Source organism: Rissa tridactyla, chromosome 3 (genome assembly GCF_028500815.1).
Source record: "Rissa tridactyla isolate bRisTri1 chromosome 3, bRisTri1.patW.cur.20221130, whole genome shotgun sequence".
In the NCBI taxonomy this organism is placed as follows: domain Eukaryota; kingdom Metazoa; phylum Chordata; class Aves; order Charadriiformes; family Laridae; genus Rissa; species Rissa tridactyla.
The window spans coordinates 108,867,082-108,895,045 of NC_071468.1; the positions used below are offsets into that span (position 1 = coordinate 108,867,082).

General features: G+C 41.7%; 1 protein-coding gene across 7 annotated transcripts in view; it reads left to right on the forward strand.

Annotated features, from left to right (window-relative positions):
• The window catches only part of RNF144A (ring finger protein 144A), a 70,968-nt gene that overhangs the window by 14,152 nt on the left and 28,852 nt on the right, over positions 1-27,964 (forward strand). The window contains exons 1-4 of one of the 7 annotated variants that reach the window (XM_054194574.1): positions 989-2,862; positions 4,389-4,478; positions 6,831-7,028; positions 27,737-27,882. In XM_054194574.1, coding sequence (XP_054050549.1) covers positions 27,748-27,882 — 135 coding nt within the window. In that variant the 5' untranslated portion in view covers positions 989-2,862; positions 4,389-4,478; positions 6,831-7,028; positions 27,737-27,747. Of the gene's footprint in view, positions 1-988; positions 2,863-4,388; positions 4,479-6,830; positions 7,029-27,736; positions 27,883-27,964 lie in introns of those variants that run through there. The other 6 variants (XM_054194568.1, XM_054194572.1, XM_054194570.1 and 3 more) reach the window with 6 other exon arrangements.

Sequence of the window (27,964 nt, forward strand, 5' to 3'; positions counted from 1 at the left end):
AGGGAGTCCATGGGAATTTCACCTCCTGGCTTGGATGACCGCAGAGTTGTCACGCAAAGGTCATATGCGCTTCTCTCTTTGCTGAATGTTACGCTTAAGTTCTGCTTAAGAGTTTCAAGATGAAACTTTGTGTGACCTCTCTGGCACAGGGATCACAGGACTTGGGTTCTGTTGCAGCATGTAAATACCTTGCACAGCAGAACTTCCCTTTGACGAGTGTGTTGTGTCCCTGGCTCCCGTGGGAGCCGTTGCTGCCGAGGGATCTCATCTTTCACCCTGCGCTTCTTCCCTCTTTCTGTAGCGGTGACAGCATAGGACTGTATGAAATGCGGTCTCCTGACAAGGCTGAGGAGACCGGTGAGGACATTGCGTTTTGCATAATCACACATTGTCACCACCATAAGTAAAGGTGAGAATCCAAAGCTGAAATTCCCTCTTGTGCCTATAACCTGTCAAACTTCATCCTCTTTCCTACGCGTCCTTAAGCTTTCATCCTTGGACCCTGTGGCTGCTGGGCTGTGAGCTGCATCATCAGCTCTGACAGGACGAGGTGGAGGGAGATGAGTTTCACGGCCATTCGTGCCTCCGAGCTACCCTTGGCTGACACAAAAAACAGATGAACCATGGGCTGTCACCGCCATACAGAGCAGATCCCACAGCCTTTCTTTCTGCATCTGCCACTGGTCCTGTGCTGAGCCTGACACAGGTTTCCGAATTCTGCCTGTCAGCTTGTGGCTCTGTACAATAGAGCTTTTTTTGTTGGGGAAAACCATTACAGCACATCAGCAAAAACACGCCGGGTGAATGGAGCGGCAGCTGACTGCAAAATATAAACAAATAGATGTCTGTTGGAAATAAACTGGGAATCAAGATGCTCCAGAAAGACTGAGCCTAGACTAGACACCATTTAACAGTTTCATTTGTAAGACAACAGCTTAAAAAAAAAAAAAAAAAGCAAGCTGATTATGCTGTTTGCCAGTCTGTCATTCCCAGATTTTAATGATAAGCATGATTTCTTTCTTTTTGATGAGTAAAACCGTAAAACCAAAGGTATGTATGCAGGGTGTGGTTGAACACAGTCAGATTTCCCAGTGACAAGTTTTCTGGACATCCATAGCATGGGAGACTGCATCCTGGGAAGCAACGACTCTGCAAAGGCATTAGGGATCAGGCTGGATACAGAACTTTAAGTTCCCAGTGCACTGTGGCAGGGAGAAGGGAGAGGGCTAACTTAATCCTTGGCAGATGGGATTTATAAAAGAAACATTTTTCTCTTTACACGGCATTAATGACAGTAATACTCAAATTCTGTATCTGGTCCTAGTTTTCACATCTTTAAAGGGTCTTTTGAAAACCTGCAGGAGGTACAGAAAAAGAGCCACAAGAATTATTAGTGCTGAAAAAATTCCTGGTAGTGATTTAATGTGGAAAGGGTGGGGTGTGAGCAGCTTTTATTATTTTTTTTTTTCCTGCATTTGTCTTATTTGTAATTATTGTATCCCTGTCCAGACAATTTTAGGGCAGACTTCATCTTATCCAAAGAGAAATGTCTAAAATAGGCCGGATGGATTGATCTGTCAGGTCCACCTCTGTGAGGCAGATTGCTTTGTTGGTGGTGGAGGGCAACGTCACCGGCTGATCAGAAGTAGGCAGCTGGCTCAAACACTGGTGTAAAAATGATCAAGACAAAACAGGCTGAGAAGGTTATTAAAATTATGGAGAAGGATTTTGGGGTGGTTTCACATGAATTAAACACCAAAAGAGGGTTAAAACAGCAAGGAAGCATGCAGGGGAGGTGACCGTTGCTTACGTCCTTTCAGAAATACTTCTTAAAGTCAAATTTTGTTGGTTGAAACCCAAGAAAAGGAGGAAGATCTTGAGTGCCTGGATGAGCATTTTAGTCGTCTGACAGATCAGAAGGAAAAGACTGCATTTCATGTATATTATGCATATTCTTTCTGCAGGAGTTAGATGTACAGGTTCTTGTTGAATATCACGATCAGCCTCCAGGCTGGGTGGCTGGCAGGATGCTGGCTAATCAAGGAAGAGCCTCTTGGGAAAAGCGTTGTGTGGGAAGGGAGATAAGAGGTTTGTCTGTCTCTGTGTAGGGCTTAATCTAGTAGCTGGATATCTCCAAGGAAATGTCAGAGAGAAGGATTGAAATTTCCAGTTTGGATAAGGAGAGAGAGGCCTGGAGTAGAAGGTAAATCTGTGAGGTCCTGCTGTAGGACAGGATAACTGAATTTTTGTGGCTGGAAGAGATTGCCTAGGAGCAAACGGGAAGAGGGACAATAGCCACTGATATAAAGGGAATTACTTCCTCAGGATCCCTCCTGCCTTTGAAAGACAGAAGTGGGAGAGAGGGCCCCAGGAAGGCAGCGCCGGTGGAGTGGTTAGTGAAGTGCTGAGTGAGGTGCTGGCAAGGGCGAGGTTTTAAGAGGAAGAAAGATGTCATCCCAAGTCGGATGAAGCTGATGCAATAACTGAGAGTACTGGCCAGGACAAGTTTTGTCCTAAGGAAGAAGAAGGGTTGGCAGAAGACCTGGAAAACATCTGTGGTAGAGCTGTAGGAAAGGAGTTTGCAGGCAGTTTAAACACTAGCCATACCCCAACAGCGTGAGAAGAGACAGCGTCTTAGCTGCCTTGACAAGAAAGTATTTTGTACTAACTTTCTTTTACTTTCCTTTTTTATTTTTTATCTTCTTCCTCCTCCCATTTAGCGAGTGAGAGGCGTAACTAGAACCACTGGCTGAAGTTCTAAATGGAAATAAGGCGAACTGCTGCAGCTCTTCAAAGCAGTAAATTGCCTTTCCCGCCATTAGAGAAAGTGGTGGATCTCTTGAGGTGCCCAGCCCAAGGCAGGTGATGTGCCCGTCAGTATTTGTTAGCCACGTACAAGTTACTTGTCTTGCTTTCAGGGTACTTGGGAACTGGGTAATAATTTGTGGTGTTCAGGTTAGGAAGCCAATGCATCTGACAGTCCTTCTGACCCTAAGCTCCAGGAAGCCGCTTTCTTATATTACAAGCAGATACACAGTAATGAAAGTAGATTTTGTTTGTCACTTTTTTCCTTCCTAAAATGTCAACAGAGTATGGGAAGAGGGCAATAACCCAATTTTGTCAGATTTCCGAATTTTCAAGCAGGATTTTGTGTCAAAGAAGCAAGTAGGAGGGGGAGGTTAAAGTGAGGAGGATGTGCAAGAAGGGAGGAGGGAATGTCTTTTTGGTGACTTAACTGTTGGTTGAATAACTGATGGGTCGCCTAAAATGCTACAGTGCGCATATATCTGAGCTTGTTCAAGTAAAGGTTGCCTGAGCTGTCAGGCCATTCCTTTATCTACTATTTGTTTTGGTTTTTTTCTCGAAGTATAGCACATACTTTTTCCATAGTACATCTCTCTCTAAATGGAAATCAGAGAGTGGGGGATGAGAAATTAATTAAGTTTTCAGAAATGAAAAGCTTATTTTTAGATGTTCTAAAGGTTAATGCATGCCTTGATACTTACAAGTATTTTTAAATAGCGTGTTGTTTAAAACTTCAGATGAATAAGGATGACCAGAAGCTTGCATGTTTGGCTATGAATTCATTCCAAAGCTGTTTTTTTTTTTTTTTTTTTTTCTATTTTTAAGATTTGAATAAAGGACAGGTTTTATGCTAAAAATCTACCTCGTTAGTTTGAGGATACAGGTTTTCTGAGTATTCAGCGGAAGGGAACTAAGCTCTGAAATTCTCTCTCAGAAATAATACTGCTGGATAAATCTGAAAATGGGGAATAGCTTGAAGTGAAAGTAGGACTCCTGCCAGCTGCTGTGTTCTGAATTCCTCCTCTTCCCTGGCATCTCATCACATTAAAATGTTCTGCCTACAGACTGATTTTGCCCAAAGTAGTGGCCTTCGCGTGTGGTTTTGTGTGTATGTTTTCCTGGTACAGTTTCTAGAAATGCTTTGCGAAGCGTGTGGAAAGTTGTAGTTCACTGTTGGTTTTGTACATAGGGAGTCCCTGAACCTGTGCTGGATATGGTTTGTTGATCCTTCAGAGTTTGTTGATCCTTCAGAGTACGTTTTCCTGAAGTTCTGGATCATGGGGGCTACAGCTATGTAAAATGATAGTAAAATGTATTTTTTTCCCCTTCAGGCTTGGAAATACATTCCATGAAAAAAAAATAATCTCTTGTGTGATGGGATTAGTCTTCCCAAGCTGCTAAGTACAAAGTGAGCCAGCGAGTGCAGAGAGTAGAAAGGGTTAAGAGGTGAATTTTGTCTTTCTGCACTAAGACCACTTGTGCCACCACACAATTTTAAAAGCTCGTTGACAGAACGGAGCTGTTAGTTCCGGTTTTATGCAGTCAATCTAAATAAAGTCTGACCCTTATTTTTTGTTTTTCAGGCCTGTCTAACACTACCTTGAGCCAAATTCCTAGACTGGCTGGTGCTTTCTCATGGGATCCCTGTGACTGACAAAGGAGAGATTGTTGTGGTAGGCGTTTGCATTGACTGTCTTGACAACGCTTGGCCTGGGCACAGACAGATGCAGTTTCCAATGCAGCCACTCTTTCCTAGGACTCTCTTGCCAACAGGAGCTGGGGAGGGGGGGGGAATAAATGCCTCTGGGATGGGTTTTATAGTCTTGGGAATTGCTGTTGTGTTTCCCCATAAAAATCAAAACCACATAGCCCAAACTGCTACAGAGGAGGGAATTTGTCAAAGTTTGCTTTTAATTGCGGAGCTTTAGCATGAAAAGGCTTGGTTCACTTCGCAATTAAACGTAGGAGAACAAAAATCTGTGTTCTGGTTAGCCCGCTAGCAAAGTCCAAGGTGCAGAGAGAGAAGACTTGTTTTGGGGCAGTTCAATAACCGTCTTCAAAGCACAGTTTTACGGTACTACCTAAAATGGGTTCACTAGGCTTTTATTTTTATATCTCAATGTGTTATATAGAGATATAAAGACACATATTTTATATATATATGTATTATATAAAACATACATATAATGTGTTGTTTATTATATGTGTATATATAACATAACATGCATATGTTGTGTATATGTATATTAGAACATATATGTTATATATATAATAATACCTATCTTTATAACTGTAACAGAGATTGTTGTGCTTTCATATATGGTCCTTAATTTCATTGTTTAATGTCCCACAATACTACATTTTCAATTTTAAACCGCAGTAAATCCATACTTCAAATAAGGAAATGAGATAATAAAAAAACTGATTTCCTTTTTGACATGGCTACAGATCTATATGTACACCATAGGTAATTGTTGATATATTAAAAAAAAAAAGAAAGTAGCACGTTTATCTTCTTGTCTTCTAAAAGGTAGTAAAAATTATGTTTAAATAATTAAAGTCTATCCATTTTTCTGTTTGCGGTTTGGAAAAGATTATCCTGCAAATATCACTAGAGCTGGAAGTGCTGCATTATGCTTAACCTAATACGTGGGTAGATGTGGAAATAGTGACATTTTTAGATTCTTCATTTGCCTGAGCTTGTGACTTGCTGTTGGTAGCTTTCCATTTTCCCAAGCAGTGCCACTTTTGCATGCATGCATCTGCTAGAAATAGTATTGAAAAGTCATATACTTACAGACTGGCAGGTTTTAATTTTTTCTTTTCTGCTTTCCTTTAAAACTCATATTCTTGGCTTGGTTATCATAGTGTAATGATGTTCTTGCTTGACTCTTTCTGATCACAGGAAAAAACTGTTGTAAAGAAAACATAATCATGCTCTCATTGGCTTGAATATCGTTATTGAGATTTTAATATAACAAGCTGTATGTTCAGCTTGAGTAACATGTCTTAGGGAAAAAGATATACTGTTTAATTGTAAAGCTTGTTGAGATATTTTTTTTTTATCTTAAGATTTTTTTTTCTGCTCACTTTTTCAGTACTAAGTGAAAAAAATCTTTTTTGTCACATCCTTTTTAGTAGAAAAACAAAATGAGGGAAAAAGGAAGCGAGATTAAACTTGATTTAAAAACCAAATGGCTGATGTTGTTTTCAGTACCCCTTGCTTAGAAACCAAGCTGAGGTTCAAAAAACGTATGATTTCATGGCTTTTTATTTTAACCAGCTGATTTAGAACTTAAATACAGGGAAGTGGAGCGGGTTTCTTGGATCTCTGTTTGGACTGTAGATGATGTAATTCCTTTCATAAACTTTCCTCTTACAAGTAATCAGTATTTCTGTTCTCCCTACCTCTTTTCGGAAGCTGTAACAGAAACATATCCTGTATCTCTGACACTTAGAAACTTTCTTTGAGTTTCTATAAGAAGTATATAATGCCAAGTTTATACCTGTCTGTCCTTGTTGTCAATGATGTCCTTTTAGCTTAAACAGTTCCTCTCCTGTTGCGTGATGTACGTTACCCTGCATCATATACATGCGGGGATTGACCATATCTCTTCTTGAGCTCACTGCAGGAAGCTAATTAAGCCAAAGCCCATTAGCCTCCTTCCCCTAGATCAGCTCTCCATCCCTCCCCTGAGAGCCCCGCGCCTTCAGGCACAGTGCTCTGCCTCTGCGCCCCTTCCACTCTCTCTTCTTACAAGAAGAGCAGCTTGCTCTCCCCTCCTTGTTTGGTTAGTTGGCTGCTGAGGTGTTTCTAAAGATCCTCAAACCTCTCCAGGCACCATATCCCATTTTCTGAAATACAAGTGTGCGTAAAGTACTCTCAGAACCCACGTCCAATCTCTTGGAAAAACATGCAGAGCTCGTCTTTTCTTTTTTTTAATCTCAAAGAAGTAGAAACCTCAGTTTAGTGTCATTGTTCTGCCAAATGTGAAAAAACTGGGGACTTCTATGATCTTTTGTAGACTTCTGTGGTCAGCGTGAGAGCAGCTGCAACATACTGTGCACATACATACCTGAAATGTGCCTTGACGTGTCCTGAGTCTTTCTGCTGCCTGCCAGCCCGATTTCCCTGAAACGGCTCTGCAGGATTACTGAGACGGAGCACATCCTGGCAGGGGTCTGTACTGGAAAATATTTGTGGCATACGGAATGATCACGAGGTATTTGTGTAAGGAATAAGAACATACTATACGTAGTTCAGACCTTTAGTACAAAGCAGAGGAGCGCTGCCCTCTGATTTGCCTCGTCTACCGGGGCAAGAGCCCACCACCCTGGTGGTGTGGTAGCAAACATAGTGGCAGAACTCACTGGTCTTTCCTAAGCATCTAGAGAAAAGCTTGTGCATCCCGTCATCTCTAGAGATGCTTTCATAGATGGAGCTTGCTCCTGCTCATTAGTAAGGAGAGGAGGGAGCAGATGGGGAAAGTCAGGAGTTTGCCAGTAAAAGGCAAAATTCTTCTCTAATGAACTAGTGTTGGCTTGGAATTGTGGGTCTTTCTTATGGAGTTGTTTATTTCTGTCTCATTGTTTATAACCTTAAATAGTTGTAATGTTTCGTTTCGCTGTGGAAGGAAGCGATCAAAATATTTTGGCTTTGCTGCAGATAATGTTTTTCTAAGTAGCTGTCTGTAACCCTAATAGCAGCTGAGACCTCTGTAACTGAGTCAGTGTACCATGGTTTAGTGACAAGCATGCAGTGTGGATGATCTAGCTCCAGTGACACACTCATAATTTGCATTATCATTATTATTATGTCTCGTAGCAGTAGCCAAAGGCACAGCTTGGCTCAGTCCAACATAGAAAACTTTGATAGCTAAAATGAAATTTAGTAAGGATGTAAATATAATCTGCCCACAAAAGTCAAGTAGTGTCTTTTCAGCCTATGACAAGAAGCAAGAACTTCACTGCAGAGGTGACAAACTCATTCTGTGGTGACAGCCACAAAGTAAAGTTTGTTTTTAATTATAGTTCATGAAAGAGGATGTAAAACCTATTTATTGGCTTTAGTCCACAAAAAATCTCCCCCAGTAGCAAGGTTTGAAGGTGGAAAAGACTTTTTTTTAGTAAGCAAAATTTATAAAGTAATTTACATCTGCTCATTTCAGAGCCATCTGCATTCCTTTGTTTGCCTGGTTGTTTATATGTGTGGGTTTATGGCTTGTGCAGAGCAACGTGGAGTGGTTTTAAGCAGGCAGGGCATTCTCGGTCTTCAAGGTTTTTAATTCTTAGTGGATGTCTCACTATTACTGCCGAAGAACTTAGCATCCTATTGAAATAAATAGGTGTAGGTGGCGTTTCTGGGGTTTTATTTCAAATACCAGAGTTTTTTCTTTTTTGGTTTTGTTTCCTTTTTTTTTTTTTTAAACATACTATTAGTTCCTAGTAAGTTCAGATTGACTAAGATATTTTGCGGTTGTACCATATTACCAAAACCTAAATGGGAGTTATTTCTCCCCTTCTTTTGCATGCTGTAGAACTGAAATCTGGCTGCAGATGTTCACTTTTTGAACAGATTCTCTCTATGCGTGAAGTTGGCTTTCTGTATAGTTTGTTCCAGTTCTGTATCGCTGGCCACTTTTCTGTTAAGAAGGGATTGCAAAAGTCAGTGGAGTTGGGGATAGCTTTTTTTTTTTCTCCTGTTCAGCGAGTGAGAAGGGAGTAGGGGACACTGACTACTGCAGACACACAAAGCAACAGGGAAAAGCAGTAGGATTCCAGTACTTAAATGTGAGGAATGTACTGGCAATGATTGAAGTAGGGAAAGAGGCGCAAGTCAAGACACTTGCCTTCTGTTGTGTATTTTGACCTTCTTGGAGAAGAGTTAGGCAACCACTGCATACCAGTCCTTGGAGCAATAGTCTGTCTTGTGCAAAAGGGTCTTGTTTCTGCATAACAAAGTCTGTTCCTAAGCTTTCACAAGCAGAACTTCCACTTTTTCTACTTCTTTTGAATGCAATTTACACTAATTTATTGCAACAGTACTTGAGAAATTTTCTTGCCCCTCCCTAGATTCTGACATTACTCTGGGGCCTCTAATCTTAACTGATCAGTCTTTCATTCTCCTGTTAGTATATTGATCCCATCTCCTGCCAAGGGAAACCAGTTCAAAAGCTCCCGCCGCGTTTGCTCTCATCTCAGTATTCCTGAATCTTCCTCCCACCCCAACAGGTAGAAATGCAGCTGTTCCTTCTTTTCTCTTTAATCCTGGCTTGCTTTCTGCGTGTCTCAATCCAGTTTCACTTTCCTGTAAAACTTGCAGGTTGGCTTGAAACCATCCTGCAGGATAAGAACTGCCAGTGGGAATGAAGCTGCCAAAGAACTCTGCCTCTGGGAGAGAGGACCTGTCAGCTCCATCCCCTTCCTTTGCCACCACGGTAACAGGCTGATTTGCAGCTTGCCATAATGATCAGTAGTCCTTTTAATGTTTCTTTCCTAATTTTGAGGCGCTGGTTCCCATTTCTGTAAAGACTAGAGCCTGCGGCTGAGGAAGAAGCAGGTTGGTGGCTGGTCTGTCACAGGCACAAGCTGAGCTGTGCAAGTGAAGTAGTTTTCTCAGGGGCTGTGGAAGGAACTTCTCCAGGAACTTGGAGCCGTCTCAAACCTCACTGCCTTGCTGTTCCAAGCACAACACCCACTTTTCAACCACGCTTTCTTTATCCAAAACACAGAGCCAGTCTCCCCAGAAGAAAACATTTCCTTTTGAGTATTAGTAGAGAAGACAGGAGAGAGTACAAAACTGTCTGTGACATGGGATAATTATATTGCCTTATGCACTATATGCCACTTCGCCTGCCTTTTTCCATCTGCTGAGCCTCCAGTCGCTGCTGGCATTGCAGGAGCCCGGGCCTCCTGGTTATTTCAGGTCACAAGCAGCTATTGCTGCATCCTCCTCTAGCCAGCTCAGTGGATTCAAATTTATGGATAGAAGTTAAGTCCATTTTGTCACTCAGTATTAAAGTGTTGCCCCCAAATGCAAGAGCCTGTATTGTTGCCCAGAGACTGGGAGGAGAGTCCTCTGTCTGCGCACCAGCCTGAATTGTAGTTCTAGCGCCATTTTTTCTGTGACCATGCTGCTTTGTGTATGGTTTTTTTTCCTCACTATTTTTTTCTGTCGTCTTTATCAGGCATTTTTACGAATGGTTAGTTACTTCTATTAATTTCCTAAAAAAACACATAGTTAGAAGCCCCATGCAGCCAGCTTATGCCTTTTATGTTTTTAAATCTTGCATTTGGATGTTTTCTGGTCTGCATGTCCTTCTCTCATTTTCACTGTCCTCTGTAGAACTTCATTAGTGGGGTTTGGGTTTTTTTGTTCTTTCAAAGTATGGATAGACTACAAACGTTCCTGTAGTTAATCAGTTACTCACCTAGTTGCTTTGTCAGTCATATTCCCAAACTCCCCATTAACTCAACTGGGTGACTTCAGCTATTAGACTTCAGAGGCTTGAAGCTTTTGTAGCATTGCCTTGGCTTACAGCTGGTGCAGTAGGTCTGGTGCAAACACCTCGCTATTCTCCATTGAGAACAGAGTTTGGTACAGGTGAAAGAAACCCTGAATTTCCCATCTTCTTCTGTTGCATTGCGGGGGTCTTCATACACTCCTCCAATGTGGCTTTTCCCACCTAAATGAGATCTGAAGTCCACCAAGTACCTTTGTTCCAGTTGCGATGCTCTTGCTCCCGTTTCTGCTGTCAGGTGTAAAGGAGATGCACTGTTCTTGTGTCTCTGTCTTTTTTTTAAACAAATGGCTTGTTCCAACTCTCTTCTGAAGAAGCAGCAGCCAGCTACTGTGCCTCCTCCCTGTTCTTTGTTTTTAAAGTAGCACTGCTTTGCTCTTGAATCTATTTAATTAGTTTCCTGCTGGAAAGAAAGCAAAGGGCTGCCTTTGCCAATTAACTAGGGCAAACTACTGTATTAGTAGACAATGTAGGTTAACCAGGGATTTCAGAAAAGAAAAGTGGGATACCTTTGGTAGTTAAGCACTTCTTTGGTGGGGTGTTCTTTTCATTAAATATGGAATAGGAATTCAAAGACATTCCAGGGTGCAGTTCCTTCCCTCTGAAAGTTTTCTTCCTGTCTAGTTTTAATATTGACAAACTATTTCATCCTAAAAGCATCCCGAGCTCTCAACTCCTAGCCAAGCACTTATTGTCCTTTGACAAAAAAAACAATAAAAAAACGTAGAGAATGATTTCAAGCCTGTGACACAGCTGACTCATGTAATAGGCTATCTTTAGGAACATTAATAGCTGTATTTTAAATGAAATTTCTATTATTGGCCTCCTAGATTGCTAGGTGCAATAAAGTCAACCAAGAGAGAGCAATCAGATTGAGTCTGTTACTAGGAATATCTAAAACAAACCACAAAACCTAATTTTAAGCAGTGGGTTGCAATCCATGTTGTTTAGTTTAGAACCTCTGGAACAATTCCTTTCCAAACATCTCTATTTTAAACTGGTATGTTAGACCACTGTGGCTGCTCTTTCATGGTGTTCTTAACATAAAACAGTATGGGTGACCATTAAAGTAAATAGGAAAAAGCAACAATTACTGAACTTATAAAAAAAGATTCATTTATTTGCACAGTGGATTCCCTTTAAATTGGGGGGCGGGGGGGGTATGTCTGAAGAGCTGGGTGGGTGGTGTGTGTGTGTGTGTACACGTTACTTGACTTGGACCATAATGAACAACCTCATCTGTGATCTTCCCAGAAGCTGAAAAGAGGGCAGGCTTCTGTGGTTTGTGTCTTGTTTGGTTTGGGAAAGCACGAGTTGAACTTGGCAAGATTCCTACTATCTAAAATGTTCAACACGTGGCCTCTGGAAAGCATAGAATATCCTTAACTAGGTTTGTTTTTTTTTAATTCAACCTTTTTAATAATAACAACTTCCAGTGACATTTTGTTTTACTAGAGTTTTTCGGCTTTATTTTTTAATGCTGAAATAATGTGAAACAGTTGATGTGATTACTTCTGCTTTTTTAGGCTGTGTACAAAAGGGAGGAAGCTACAGGGGTCAGAACTGCTCAGACAAATAATGTTTTAAAGATACCTCCTGACACCCAAGTGGGTCTAGAGAAAATGGTTGTCCGCTAAATTCAGCTACTCATCCATTTTCTGAGTCAGAGAATTTAAGACCAAGGGTATTAATATTAGTTGAAATGTTTTATAACTTTGTATTGTTGTTAACTTCTGAAACCTGTGGTCCGCTGCAGCATGTGCCACGCAAACATAAAAAGTAAAATGGTTTTTCTCCACAGAGGAGTTTGCAGTCTGAGGGTGATACTGACCCTATTCTGGTGCCCTGGTTTGAGAGAGAGAACAGAACCAGTTTTCTTTTCAGTAACTTTACTTTTCAGTTAAGTCTCTCCTAACTAGCTACACTCTCCGAAATTAACAGCATGTTTTTCAGACAGTGTCTGCTTCCAGAGTGATAATGTCCGATGTTTAAAGTTAATACCAAGGAATGGTATGCAGAGAGGCTCTTGCTTATACTTACTGGTGTAACAACTGAGATCAGCTAACTTTGTTGTGTGCTCTGTTGGAGAGTGGGAAGCAGAAGAGCATAGAAGAGCACCTTCAGGGAGGAGCGGACAGCCAAAATCTACCACTTTATATAATAAAGTGGCTGAGAAAATGTATTTTATATATTGATCTTTAAATATGTGTTGCTGCTTTATTCTGTTTCTTTCTTTAAGGAAGTAAAATGACTTGATTCTGGCAATGTTAACTTCCTTTAAAAAGCATCAAGGCTCTCTGTTTTGCTTTTAAAGCTCTTCTTTATAAACCCCTAGAATGATGAGCACAAGCTTAAGCTGCCCTAGAAATGTTTTCCCTCCTGGCCAGAATAAGTCTATGCAAATTGCCCTCACTTTATGCTGCAGGCCAGATCTCTCTGCTGGGAAACTGTGAAGAGTAAGTACGTGTTTTCCATCCCCGTGCCAGCGTGCTCACAAGCAGGTCAGTGCTGGCACCCAGGAGAAGGGTGCAGCGAGGGCTGCCTTTCAGCGTCCTTCCTGCCCACGCTTACGAGCTGGTGGGAGTTGCGGATTGAGCAGAGGGCAGGTGACTTGCACAGAGCCACAAACCAAAACTGCTCCTATGAATATGCAGCGTGGGATATACCCAACGCGCCAGAACTGAGTACCTCTTGCCATGTGCGTGTTCGGTTGGGGAAGGGGTTCATATTGTCTAGGAACACTAGGAGGCAATGTGAAATGTCCTGTCATGTGAGTAGGCTGTCACTTTCACTACATATCAAATCTCTAGCGAAGTCAAGCACTCTGATCAAATTCGGTGGTTTTGCATTGCTTAATCGTAACCTGAAGTGATTCCTTTTTAGCAGGATGAGTTATGTGAGTATGTAGAAGGTGTAAGGGACTGACTTAAGTCTATTCAGTCTTCTCTTTCTAACGATGCAGTGACACGTAAGGCAACATGCTTTATTTATTTTCTTTCTTTCTGAAATTCACATCAACTATGCTGACATATTAGTTATAGCTTATTCTATACCAAGTTGACATTTTCCTTTAATAATTTTAAACATCTGTTCTGTTTGGGTAACTCAAAAATCAAGTCTTTTCCATAATATTAAAGGTTAAAAACCCAAAAAGTCCTAATCAGCTCCATACTGTCCTTACTAAATGAATTAATTGGCAGGGAAAGCCATTTACAAATGTAGAACTGTCAGTAGTTTGTTCTTAAGGTTTTGTTATAAATGAGGAAAGAAAAACTATAGCTCAAGCTGACAAAGCATCTTAATTTACTACAATTAATCAATGAGTAAGAGGAGAAAACTAAATGGAAACCATAAGTAGTAAACCAAGGCGCAACACCTATTGATTTTTAAGAGCTGCGCTCAAGTTTACGAAGCAATACAGAGAAATTCCCAATAGTGTTCCTCTGCATGTGTTCCCGAAATCAAAGGTCTGGAACTTACTGGTACTTGCCATCTCAAGAATGTGGGGAGCCCTGAAGGGAGAATGTTTCCACTGTGGAGGACCTGTGCTCTTTCTTTTCTTCCCCTTATGCTTTCTGCTGTCTCTACATGGCCTTAGCGCGTCAGCCTTCGGTTTCGGTCATTCTGCCTTTGCTGTTGCAGGGATGTTACGTACCATCTCTGCCACCCGCAGATGGGGTGCTACAGCGCTTCTGCATTCTGCGGTAGACAGGTAATGCGTGTTACACTGCTGATGTTGTGAAATGTGGGGAGAAGGGGAAAAAAACCACCACCAATAACAAAGCAGGGAGCATTACTATGCAATAGTAATATTACTGTGAGGGATTAGAGCTGGGGCTGATGTCAAGGGTAATATGTTACACCTCTGAAAATACTGCAAATGCTGATTTTCGCTCTGCAGAGGGAGAAGGGAAGGAAAACGCACACTCAGGCAGCTAAAGCACTGCTCACCAGCTTGGGTGATGTGATAGGTACCATCTCATGTGTCTGAGGCACAAGTAAACCATGAGCCGCTTAGTTACGTGGTAAGCTTGAAGCAGAAGAGGTTATCAGTAGTTTCTTATAACTCAAGTGATCTTCTAACCACTAGATCAGCCTTTAAAAAAGGTGTGTGCAATCTTAGTGGTTCACACTGACATAAGAACTTCCTGTTGGTTGTGTTTCATGAAGGTCTTCCAAGGCCTGGGCTAAATGACTTGACTAGATAGTCAATAAGAAGGGAGGAAGAAACCACACCAAATAAAACATCTGCCCCTAATGGAAGTATTTTTACATAATAATATTTAATAATAAGGGGCCCTTAACAATAAGGGGGTCTATAGAAAAGATTGAGAGGGACTCTTTATCAAGGAGTGTAGCGATAGGAGAGGGGGTAATGGTTTTAAACTGAAAGAGGGGAGCTTTAGATTAGATATTAGGAAGAAATTCTTTACTGTGAGGGTGGTGGAACAGGTTGCCCAGAGAAGCTGTGGATGCCCCATCCCTGGGGGTGTTCAAGACCAGGTTGGATGGGGCTATGAGCAACCTGGTCTAGTGGGAGGTGTCCCTGCCCATGGCAGGGGGTTGGAACTAGATGATCTTTAAGGTTCCTTCCAACTCAAATCATTCTGTGGTAATAAAAATCTGTTTGCAAGTTCCCTACCCCATGTGAGTGACAGGTCTGTGCCCAGGCACGTGTTGGTTGAACATCACGTCAGGAAATGATTTGGAGAAATGTAGCTGGAACATGTAATTCTGTAATGTGTGAAAGGAAACTTGTGAACAAACAACACTTTGTTCACCAAGCTAGAGCAGCTGAGATATTAACATAGACCATAGTGTAATTAAATTTTATAATACAGTGCTTAAAAAAGGCATACGGCTCCTCTCCTAGAGAGAAGAGGAAAACTTGTCCCAAGCCAGTTGCCCAGTAGGACACCCTGACCTCTCCTCTTTGTCTGACCGGGGCTGTCCTGCCTTGGATACTGTGTAGTGGAGGCAAAACTGAAGAACTGGATTGTGGTGCAGAAGAATTGATGGGAAGAGGGCAGGCTGCTTCAAGCAGGAGGAAATTAGAGCAACAGTATTACTCATAGGAAAGGAGATAAAAAGACAAATAATACAAAACTTTTAGGAGGATGCAGGGAAATTATCAGTGTGCAGAGAGAGACTTGAATCTGGAGTTACAGAGTTTGTCAGGCCAGAAGTTTGTTGTAAAATGTCCTCGCTGATAGGTGTAACTTCTATCACGTGAAGCATCAGATGGTATGAAGGGTTGACTGTTCAGTGAGACATGCAGGAATTTTCAGCTCTTTTCCTCTCTTATGATTTTTAAAGTTGGCACTGCTGTTAAGAGGAACAGTGAGTAGCTGGTACTGTTGATCGGGCTGGATCTTGTTTACAGGGTGTGCCAAGCAGGATGCATCAGAGTTCTCTCGATGTTTGAAAGAGAGGGGAAAAAATAATAATCTTAGTGATCTATAATCAGCCCATTGAATGTCCCAAGCCGTCGGGTTTGTTGTCAGGAGACAGAATTCTTCCAGAAAGATGTGGTGAGATTTGTGTGTTTGGTTTTTTTTTTCCCCTTCCCCCTTATTATTCCGTTTGGGTGGTTTTTTTCCTTTGGCTGAGGTGCGTGGTACTAGACACACAATCTCCCTCTGAAGGCCTTTAAAAACACTTTCCTTCCTCTCACTGAGTAGGGAATGTAGGCAATCATCTTAGAAAATCTGCTTCTTTAGGCACCAACAATAGAGTGACTACGTTAGGTAGCCTGGATCCCATCCCAGGTTTCTCCTTATGCTTGGTCCAGTGTGTCACACTGACATGGTGAGTGAGTTTGTATACCATAACATCTAATTAAACTACACTGTACTCTTCTGTCCTCTGAAGACTGGAGGGGCAGTTCTGGGTCACGGCTGACACACAGTGCGGTATGGTATGATGGAAGCTGTGACTTCTGCGGAGAAGCTGTCCAGCTTCTAGCAAGAGTTGCTGTTTTTAGGCCTGGTTTTGGAAAAAGTGAAAGTCATTTTCCAAATGGCTGTAATTATCGCACAAAACATTTCTATGAAGTTTTGCTCTTTCTATGAAGAGCCTTTTTCTTTATACTTCAGCAACGTTTTCTTACTAGTCCTATTGAGTATATGTGCTCTGATGGTTCTTCTCCCTCTTAATATGTGGAAGTCAAATCTTCAGAACAAGGGAGAACTTCATGCTAATCTGAGGGGCAGATCTGGGGCGTGAGACTGGGAACTCGCTGTCCACGTTGGGAGCTGTGAAAAATGCTGTCTCTTACAAATATCTGCCTGGAATTTAGCGGTTATTATGGAGTCACAGGAACGAAGACAGCTGTGGGTAGGTTTGTAAGACTTCACCCCACTCCGAATGCTGTTTTCGGCTACCAGCTTATCTGCTTTGCTGTTCAAGTGTAGCATATGAAGGGATGGTACTTGTGTATGTGTTATCTTACAGGATGTGAGCTGTTGTTAAAGCCCAAGCTCCGCTGTTAGTATACAAGTGTAAGACAGCAAGAGGGTTTGTGGTGGGTTTTTTTCAATCCAACGTACTTTGTTCCTGCATCTGAGACTTGTAAAGTGCTATGGAAGTGCCACACTGGGCAGCGCACCGAGCATGCATTTTGCCACAGTTGCAAGGAAAAAGACAATTTTGATTTCCTTTTGACTGGTGGAAATGAGAGAATTGCTCAGCTGGTCTCTCCAAGTGGCTCAGTCCGAACTAGGGCTCCACTCCCCTTGCTCGTATTTGCATTTTCTCAGTAATTTTGCATAGCTTTAAATGTGGTTTTTAGCTTTAAGCTTCCAAAACTTTTTTCTTCCCCCACCCTCACCCCCAACAAAGGAAAAGCCCACAGAGCTCAAGCTTGCTGTTATTTGGGCTTTGTGTAAACATAGCTCTTACTTTTCTGAGAGTGTCAGCTGTGGAGAAGGAAAAACCCTGTGGTATGTTGAAGTTTCAAACTGTTCCTTACTGATTTATTGCTATTGTGGAGACGGCTCAGAGTGCACTAATTCATCAGTTCCTTATAAGCAGAGAGGTGGGAAAGAATAGGAGGAAAAGAATAGGAGGAAGCAAGGAAAGGGGTGGAGGGGGAGTGAGTTGGGGAAGAGAAAAATAAAAACATGGGAAAATGTTAGGCATGGGAGGAAAGACACAGCAAAGCATTTGTTTTTGACTGGGTGGTTTACGAGTTTCTGGCAAATAATAAAATAAGATGTTACCCTAGAGAGCAGTGGAATTGTTTGTGCCGTTGTTACTAGTGTTGCCTTCGCAAGCTAGAAAATAATTCAGTCATGAGTGACTTTTTACTGCTAGATAGTGTTCAGGCATTGTTGCAGCTGCAAGTTGCCTATTTACGTTATAATTGGCTTTGTTAGGACCGCTGTCTTTCCAGTTGGCTTCATCTTACCTTGCTTCAAGACCCCTTACAGATGTTGTCTTAGAGTTCACCCTGGGCTCCTTGTGGGAGAGTTAAAACCAGTAAGAGGTCAAGGCATATGGGTGGAAATCAGCCTAAGTTTTAAGGTATTTTAAATGCAGGTGGCTACTGGGTTACCTGTAGCCAGTAGTAGAGCTGTAGTTGGTATGGCCAGCAGAAGTGCCAAAATAGTCAGCACGCTCTAAGGCAGGCACCTACAGCCCATGACTATAATGGCAGCTCATAGCTGGAAAACATGAAAGTATCTTCTTAGTCATGTTAATTTGGAGTAGAATTTATCTGCGTTCTGAGCTGCCTTTCTTGGCTGACGAATGCTAGCTGTGCAGCCCTTGGTGTACCCATGGTTTTGAGCATTAACTCTTGTTTACAAAGGTGGTGGCTACAAGGTGCAGAACAGTCTGTAAATCTGTAAACTTTGTAACCATCATCTTTCTTCCAGTAGAAGCAAAATGTGAAAACATTCAGTCTAGAAAATGTTGGACTGTTTCTGATTTTGTCTTCTGATAACCAGAAAGACCCAAGTCAACAGGATGTTGCTCTTTCACTCTGAAAGTCTCCTGGTTGTTGCTGGCATCTGCTGAAATGGTTATTCATCTGACGGCTCCTTTCAAGAAAGATTACACTGACTTTGTTGTATTCAACTGTCAGTGGAGAGGGAAGGTTTGTTGTTTTTTTTTTTCCCTGAACTCTTGTTCCTTTGGTCATGATGGCAGTAAAATGTTCTAATCTGTGCTTAATCTCAGTCTCACTACTATTTCGGTCATGTAGTCTTGGTTCTGTTTTGTTGGAACTTGGGGAGAAGAGGAACACTGGAGTGTAAAGGGTCACTCTTCACATGGAGAAAATCTTTCTTATTTCCTAGATTCTGGGCGCATCTGATTTTCCTGTCTTTAAGACAATTACAGACCATAAACATTTCAACTGTTAATGATTTAACCTGTGGTCTTCCACACTTTTGCATGGGCTTAGTGTTTGCCACAGTAATTCATAGATGGTACCTTGGTCTTGGCCCTAGTATTCAAAGGCAGTGGTTCATTGTGTTAAAGTTTATGGGAGTTTTTAATGAGGATCTGATGGGTTCATGACTCTTAAAGCAAGCAAATGAGATGGGCAGGCTCATTCTCTCCAGACCAAAATGCGTTGGTGTTCATGCCAGGTGATACACCTGTGCTTACAGTATCTAGGCTTTTCTCCAGTATGATGCAGGGTGGAATGTTCCTGCTCAGCATGGAGGAGGATGCTTTTAAAATGCATATATCGTCTTGGCCTAGATGTTTCAAATTATCTTGAGGCCTTCTCTCTGGCTGCTGAGAGTGTTCTGAGATGAGCTGAAGGTCTGGGACGCTACTGCTGGGAAATGGGATGGTGCAAGGGCTTACCAGCTCTCGCTTGAGGTGCTCTGCTGCTCCAGGGCTCGTATAATCTCTTGGATAGCAAACACCAATTAGATACATGAATTCTGGGCAACGTTTCTTAATGTTACCGCATCTCTGTCCTTTTGTTCATGTCATCTTTTGGGGATCTTGAATGTTTGGGGCATAATGCGGTGGAATCCACTTCAGTAGTTGTACTCTGTACAACAAAATATACTTCTGGGACAGCGAGGAAGATTTTTTTCACAGAAACACAGAATGGTAGGGGTTGGAAGGGACCTTCGGAGATCATCTAGTCCAATCAACCCCCCTGCCAAAGCAGGTTCACCTAGAGCAGGTTACACAGAAACGCATCCAGGCGGGTTTTGAGTATCTCCAGAGAAGGAGACTCCACCGCCTCTCTGGGCAGCCTGTTCCAGTGCTCTGTCACCCTCAAAGCAAAGAAGTTTTTCCTCATGTTGAGATGGAATTTCCTGTGTTCTAGTTTGTGCCTGTTGCCCCTTGTCTGTCACAGGGCACCGCTGAAAAGAGTCTGTCCCCATCCTCACTGACACCCGCCCTTTAGGTATTTATAAGTATTCATGAGATCCCCTCTCAGTCTTCTCTTCTCCAGGCTAAACAGACCCAGGTCTCTCAGCCCTTCCTCATAGGAGAGATGCTTCAGTCCCTTGATCATCTTTGTAGCCTCTGCTGGACTCTCTCTAGTAGTTCCTTGTCTTTCTTGAACTGGGGAGCCCAGAACTGGGCACAGTACTCCAGATGTGGCCTCACCAAGGCAGAGTAGAGGGGGAAGATGACCTCTGTCGACCTGCTGTCCATGCTCTTTTTAACACGCCCCAGGATACCATTGGTCACCTTGGCCACAAGGGCACATTGCTGGCTCCTGGTCAACTTGTGGTGGACACACCAGAACTCCCAGGTCCCTCTCTGCAGAGCTGCTTTCCAGCAGGTCAACCCCTAACCTATACTGGTGCAGGACCCTACTTTCCCCTATGTTCTTCTCATTTCTCCCATCTGTCTTGTGTTCTCTGTCTTCCTCTTCACCCCTTTTTTCTTTTTATTAAATAACGGAGTGGTTTGTTTTGGTTATTTTTTTTTCTCCGTACCTTTGAATCTTCCAGTACTTTCCCTTCTGCCTGACCACAGTTTCTTTCACATGGAGTGAAATGATTTTTTTTTTTTCCTTTGAAATGTTTACACCCCTGCCTACAGGGTCTGAATAACATCCACACCCAGTTTATTTCAGGTTGCTGCTGCTTGGCAGTGCCTCGAGAAGCCACAGTGGCACCAGAGCTGGTGACAAACACAGGAAAATGCAAGGTCAGAAAAGTCTTTGGCTCTGTCACATTATTCAGTGGCTGTATTTTTGGGGATACATGAAAGGATCTTGCCCTGTGAGGTACTACTGCATGGACAGAAGCTGAGCTTGTGGTTTGTCTATTTATAGTAGTCTTTAGAAGTTGGAGCTTTAAAAATTTGTGGTTTTTCTAGGTTTGTCTCCATCATATCTTTTCCTTTCTGCCCACCGTGTGTTTGGTAGGCAGCATGGTCATATACATCCATAGATCTAGAAGCTGTCCATTACTTTTCTAATATTTAAAATCTTTCATGGTCTGTGCTGTAATCAAACCAAGCTGTTTAAATTTTCTGGGTTTTTCTGGCCTTATATGATACTCTAATTAAATTCCTCAGGGAAAGAAACAAGAAAAATTGTTAGCCATGTACTTAGCAAAGAATTTTTTTTTTTTAATGTCCCCTAACAGTGACTTGTCCCAGAAGTGGTCCAGTAACATTTTTTTACTCTTGATGCCATTGTTCAGTACCCTTTTTTGGTGAGAAACCAGCTGTTCTTTCTCTCTTTTTTTTTTTTTTTTTGGTCATTGGAATGTTTGAATGTAATCTTTATACATGTATATATTTTTAAATTTTATATACATGTTCATATATATTAGATTATTTATGTATATTTTAAATATAGAATCATAGAATCATTTAGGTTGGAAAAGACCCTTGGTATCATCCAGCCCAACCATCAGCCCCACTCTACAAAGTTCTCCCCTACACCATATGCCCTAAATGTGTGTTTTTGTCAGTCAGGAAGGTAAAACAAAGAAACATAGTGGCTATTCATGGGGTAGACCATAGTCCCTGGAATAATTCTTTCAACTCAAGGAGAGCTTGTTTCCACGTGCTGTGTTGGCAAGGATATTGAAGGTGCTGACAGTGTTCTGAGCTTTTATATGATGTTTTATCTTGTCTGGGCTCGGGCCCTGGAATAGCTTGAAGATAAGAACAGAGATGGTGAGCTTGGAGTTGATGGTTAGCCAGTGTAAGGATTTAAAGGCAGGTCTGAAAAGTTCATGGTAGGCTGTGTGTTGACGTGACTTTCTGCAGTATTCTGTACAAGCTGAAATTTCTTCTGTGTTGAAAACAGTAATCCCTGAAAACAACAGCCTGTTACACTGCTGGAAGACAGAACCTGGCTTTACCAGTTGGAGTTGTCTGGAATTTAAAGGACGGCTGGTATCTGCTGGACTTGTGTAGTCAATCGTGGATTGGATTTATGAGCGAGCCTTAAGAGTTGGGTGTGCGCTTGGCAGGATTTAAGAACTGAAGGAAGGCACCAAACCTCTGAAAGCAAGCCATCTCTAACCACCTAAACATCTTTGTAAATCCATTCTTCTCTGTGTTGGTTTCCCTGATGTCTGCCAGAGAGAATTATTCTGCTTTACCTCCCAAGCAGTTCTGTGAGGATGAAGACTCAGAGACAGTTAATGTGGTGATAGATGCCAGTAGCTAACTGGGATTGATAAGTGAGAGATACCAAGTCTGCCTGCCAACTTTTACAACCATTAAATCTACCTGGAGGGTGAATCTATTAATTAATTAGTTTTATAGAGGGACTTTAAAAAAGGCCTTATCAGTCTGTAGTACTGTTGCATAATAAAACCTGGCAACACCAACAAAAAATAGTTTCTAGCTGGTCAAATATGTCATGCGGGCATCTTTCATGTTTCCCTAGCCATATAGTCATTATGAGGATCCTTGGAAGAGCCTAGGAATGGAGGAAAAAAAAAGGCATCAAGTTCAAACTGTGACAGAGGTGTAACAAATAATCCAAGTTGCAGGACTGTCACCGAGTACCCTCAGCCATCAACCTTGGTCGTGGAAACTAGTCCCTGCTCACTTGGGGGTCTTGGAGATAGCTATTGGATCATGTGCAGTGAGCTACAGCTGTGGCTACGTAGGAAGGCTCAGAATTATTTAGGTGAGTCAAAATAATCACTTAATAGGTGTGGCAGGCAGTGCCAGTTCCAGAGTGCAGTGTAATAGCCTTTCTGCAGATGACTCCGCTTCAGAAATGTGCCTTTTTTCCATTTAAGTAAAAAATCTGGAGAAAATTTTATAATTTATATTTTTATATATTTATAAATATTAGATGTATAAATGTAACATATAAACATACTTTATATATTAATTGTACAGTGACAGATGTGTTTGACTTCCTGATGGAAGACATGTAGCCTGGATTATATATATACACACATACATATATTTATTTATATATACAAATATACACAAAACTAAAACTGTACTGTAGCAGATGTGTTTGATTTCATCTAGCAGCCTGGATTACTTTAACTAGAGTTACTTTGACAAAGAGGGACAACAGGAATGAGAACCAATTTTAAATCCCAATTAAACCTCTTCCTTTGACTTCTAAAAGAGCTGTTTTCCATCATGTCAGTAAATTCAGATTAAGATAACTCCTTAAGGCAGATGATTCAAGTGTACCTGATTAACTAGCTGTTTGGTCAGAGAGGGGACTGAAGGCCTTAATTTAGCAATTAAACCCATCCCTGATCTAAAACTGAAATTCAGATTCTGCTGAAAGCTCAATTTTGAGTCTTGCTTGGTGAAAAAAACCCACCAGTTGAAGCATGATGTGTATGACTATTTTATTCAGCCGTTTTTTCTAGTAGCTTTTTTTCCTTACATAGCTGGTCATGTATCCGTGAAGTGTTAACTTGATGCAACTGCAGCTTGGCTGTACAGTGCCATGAAATGTTTGACTACAGTGCAAGAAGAAAAATCAGTTTTATGATTTCTTGAATGACTTGTATGGAAGAAAGTTGCATTATTTCCTGCTTTCACAGAGTTTTTCCGCAGAATTTTTCATAGTGTTTCTGTTTCACTGTTTTCTGCAACTTCTTGAAGCCTGGAAAGAAAGAATTGTTCTATTCTTGACTTACCAGAGATCAAGTCAGCCATTTGTTCTCACTTGAAAATGTAGTCTGTGTAGGTGGACCAAAAACTGAGGGATTACTGTTCAGAAATGCAGTTTGTATTTGCTTAATTCATTAATTGTTGTGCAGAAATAATGAAAGATTCCTTTCCCCTCTGTACCCATCTCCCAGAACACATAACAGTCACGTTTTAAATATATTAACATGTTGTTACAGCAACAAGACTTCAGTCTCTTCTGTCTCCTTATGCAGTGGTTCCTCTTTTGTGTGGACATGCACATGGTTGCAGAATTAAATAATCATTAGTCAGGTTGCTGGTTATTTATGCTCTGAACAAACTATTACTAAAGCTATTTCCTATGTTTCCTACGCCCAGCCTGCTTTGGGACGCTGTCCTAGAAAGTGGCGGGCTGTATTGCCATGTTTCTTACAAATTCAATACTACCAGATATTTTGCAGACCACAGTCTGCAAAAAATACATAAATGAGACAGAGTGTGGCTACAGTAGACTTTGGAGTCTGAACTGTTGACCAACTGCTCTTCTTGTTGTCTGTGTCTCACAAGTCTGATGTGTCACACTGGTTATCGGGGCCTGTGAAGTGCTGATGTTCGTACCGAGCTTGGTAATCAGCACTAAATCTCTAATGAATTAAGTATGTATTGGGGTAAGATCTGTTGAGCAGGTGGATTGGACTGTAGGTCTGTACCTTTACTAGCTGTATTTCCTGGGGCCTCCTAGCAGATAGACAAATCGTGAGGCAGAATTTTCTACCGGCTGGTGCTCTAACTGGTGGTCTTCAGCACGGGGGAACGCCAGTGCCTGTTTTTCAGTGTTTTGTTCCTCTAGAGCTCCTTTCAGTTGCTTTCTCTTTCTTCTTGCTGTTACTTTGCATTCTCCCTGAGGCATTGCACATCACTAGAACGCGTGAGAATACAATCTGAAGCCATAAGAGACCACCACAGCTATGGAACAGTAGGAGTCTTAATCTCATTGACAGAAGGTAGTTGTTTTTTTCTCTGTTGCTGTCTTGTGAGTTTGGTTTGGGGTTGTTTTTTTTAAGGTTTCTTAAGCACCATGATGTAAACACAGGAGCTCATTATTTAGTTTCGACAGTGTGCCAGGTGATCGTGAAGCGAGATCTAGTTTGTGCTTTGGAAAGCTTCATTCCCGGTGTTCCCTTACAGGGATACCGCATCCCAGTGGAACATCTCTGCTGGGTAGCTTTCTGTGTGTGTTTTCCAAGGCTAGGTAGTAGATTTCTTGATCCTTGCTTTCTTGATCCTTGCTTTAATGCCACCAGCGACAACAGATACTTATTCCCTTGCAAGTGAGTGTAAGTTTTGATTATTAAAACTAAAGACTCTTTTAGCATAGATTTAGTGAGTAATTGAGGTTGTAATGATTCTGTGTGCATATAATGCTGCAGTAGGCTAAAGTGATAGGTATAAAGTGATATAACACTATCCTGTATTTGTATTCTATTGTTGCCCAGAGAAGCTGTGGATGCCCCATCCCTGGAAGTGTTCAAGGCCAGGCTGGATGGGGCTTTGAGCAGCCTGGTCTAGTGGGAGGTGTCCCTGCCCATGGCAGGGGGCTGGAACTAGATGATCTTTAAGGTCCGTTCCAACCCAAACCATTCTACGATTCTATTTGGAAAAAGTGGCATACCAAAAATAAATAGAAGACTGATTTGGTGACTTGGAACTTGTTTTCTTTGGCAGCATGGGATAGAAGCCTTTAGGCGTCAATTAAGCACTTAATTCTTTTTTTAACACATCCCTATGAATGGAGGCAATCAGCCTCTGCTGCGCATGTTACTGTCTCAGCAGAAGGTGTTTGGCAGGGAGGGTGAGCAGGAATGGCTCTGCAGCCATCTTGAAGCCGCATTCAGGTTGTGCTTTCTGTTACCACCATGGCTGAGCTCGCCATAGATTACGTGCCACCTGTATTGGGCAGCCGATTTCTGCTGGCCTCCTGGATGCCAGCTTTGAAGAAGTTTCACTTTGATTCACTTTTGCTTTGGAGGAGAAGGCAAAGGGGAGAAGGATTTCCCAGTGAGGTGTATCTGCAGTATAGCTGTGCCGCAAAAGAGAGATTACCACAATGATACCAGTAAACCTCTGGTGAAAGTCCTAGGGGAGCAGGGAAGCAGTGTAAACTTTGGCGCTGAAAAGTTAATATTTTCATCATTTACTGACCCACACTGAATTTATATAAATTTCTTTTTTGTCTGGATTGAATTGTATCAATATATTTGGTGAGTTTTTCGTGTGAATTGTGTCAGATTTTACATCTTTGCCATACAATTTGCTAGGATTTTGGTCTACCTGATGCATCCAGGTGCATCCTTAAATTTATTCCTCCTTGTTGTTCATCTGCTAGTTTCATCTATTTGCTGCCATAAGCAACAGATGTGCAATAAACTGGGCAGGACAGACATAGGACACTCAAACTAATGGCAAACAGAGTTATTTCAGGTGTGTTTGATCACTGCCTCTCACATACTTCGGAGTCTTATCTGCAAATGTCAGATAAACCAAAGTTTGGAAGAAAATTGTTTTTGCTGGCATTTTGTGTTAAATGAAAAAGTGGTGGCAATTGACAGTAAAGAAGCAGTCTAACAGCCTCAAAACTCTCATGTTAGTCTCAGACTGCGCAGCACAAGTCCTGTTTTTGTGACGTGGAGCCATTATTCGTGTGCCGCGCTGCAGGACTATTTCATCTCTTTCCTCTGAAACAGTGTGGAGTTTGTGTGTGGGCTTTTGGAAGAAGTGATCCAGAGTGTCCCTGGAACTGGTGGGGTTTAATCTTTCTTCTCTCCCCTTCTCCTCCCTGATGGCTGCGTTAGAAATAAGTATGGTTAGTCTCTGCTCTTTTGGTGTCCTTTGTGTACATTTTAAGGGCATCTTCTAATGAGTTAGGTTGAATGGAGAGCTAACTTCACTTTGTTTCAGAGAATTTAGAGACCTTGGTGGAGTCATGTCCATAATTAATTGAATATCAAAGACTCAGACTTCACAAACACTTCTTTGAACTCTCCATGTGATTTGTTTGGGGGCAAAAAACATATTTTACTTGCACATCTGCCTCAACCTAGTGTAAGAAGCATAAAAGAAATTTATTGTAGTTCTTGAAGACTTGGGAAGTTCCAAGATAATACGATTTAGATATAAGCAGTTCCTGCAAGTGCCAATGGAAAAGCAAAAATAACAAACAAAAAAAACCCCCTGTGATCATGGTTGGAGTAGCATAACTGCTGATGTGGGAAAGGTAAGGAACCAGCTCATTTGGGGAAGGAGGGAGGTGAGATACAGCCTTGGGATGTGAATTTCCCACGCTTGGAAGGTCATCACCGTCACAGTGACAAAACAATACTAGTAAATATGGTGTTAAGGTCAGGTATACTACATAAGATGTTTGGGGGAGCGTGTGGTTTTTTGTTTTGCTTTTTTCCCCATGCATGTAACTTGTAAATTAGCTTTCCTCTTTGTGGGAATACATTTGTTATGTGTGAGATTATTTTCTTTCTGGTTAGTCATTTGACAACTCTCCATCTGGGCCCTGAAGCCTAGGATAAAGATGCTCTGCGTGGTTCTATCCTGTTGCTGTCTTGAGGCTGATATATAGGTATTATAGCCTCCTCTTATAGCTCATTTTTTGTGGTTTTATTTCCCCTAGTTGGTTGTTGCTGCAACAAATTTGTGCTCTTGGCATATAGCAAGTGTTAGGAGAAAAATGTGGGCTCAGAAACCCTGAGGATACTCAGAATATTCACCTTCTTTCTAAAATTAACTTAGCAAACTGATGGATCTGTCATGCTCTTGGGAACAAAACTACCTGGCTCTGTTTGAGTTGCAATATCATCAGGCTGGAAAAGGGGCATAATAGATGCTTGGCTCATGAAAGAGACCTCGTGAGTCTCGCCTGGGTACCTGCAGTTGTGGGGGTTAAGGAATGTATTTTGCGTGACGGTCAATCAATGTTGGTGAAAGAAAGCTTGTAATTAGTGGTGGAAATGGCAGGAATTGGGAATGAGATTTTTGCATGTATAATGTCGGAGAGAAGTCTGTGACCTAAGGATATTTCCTGCTTGCTCTCCTATTTTGTCGGTGTATTACGTGTCGTTGGGTTTTTTCCTCTGCTTGTTATATGCATGTTTTATCAGGCAGGGGATGCGTAGCCTGCTGCAAATGCTGATGCTGTCAAATTACCCATTGCTGCTTGTATTTTTTTTTTTTCCAAAGAGCTAACAGGCAGCAGCTGACAATGATGTTTTCAGTAGCAGAAACGAGAAACTGACTACCAATACAAGGAAGTGATGGAGTATCTTTACTTTTGTGCTGTTTTCCAGACTGCTCTGCAATGACTACAGCAAGATATCGGCCTACCTGGGACTTGGTACTCGACCCGTTAGTGTCCTGCAAGCTCTGCCTTGGTGAATATCCTGTGGAGCAGATGACAACAATAGCACAATGCCAATGCATCTTCTGTACCCTGGTGAGTTTGCTTTTTTTATTAGGTATAAAAAAAGCAATGCGCAGTTTTAACTGCAGAAATCATGTGAGTTTCTGCTGAGTTG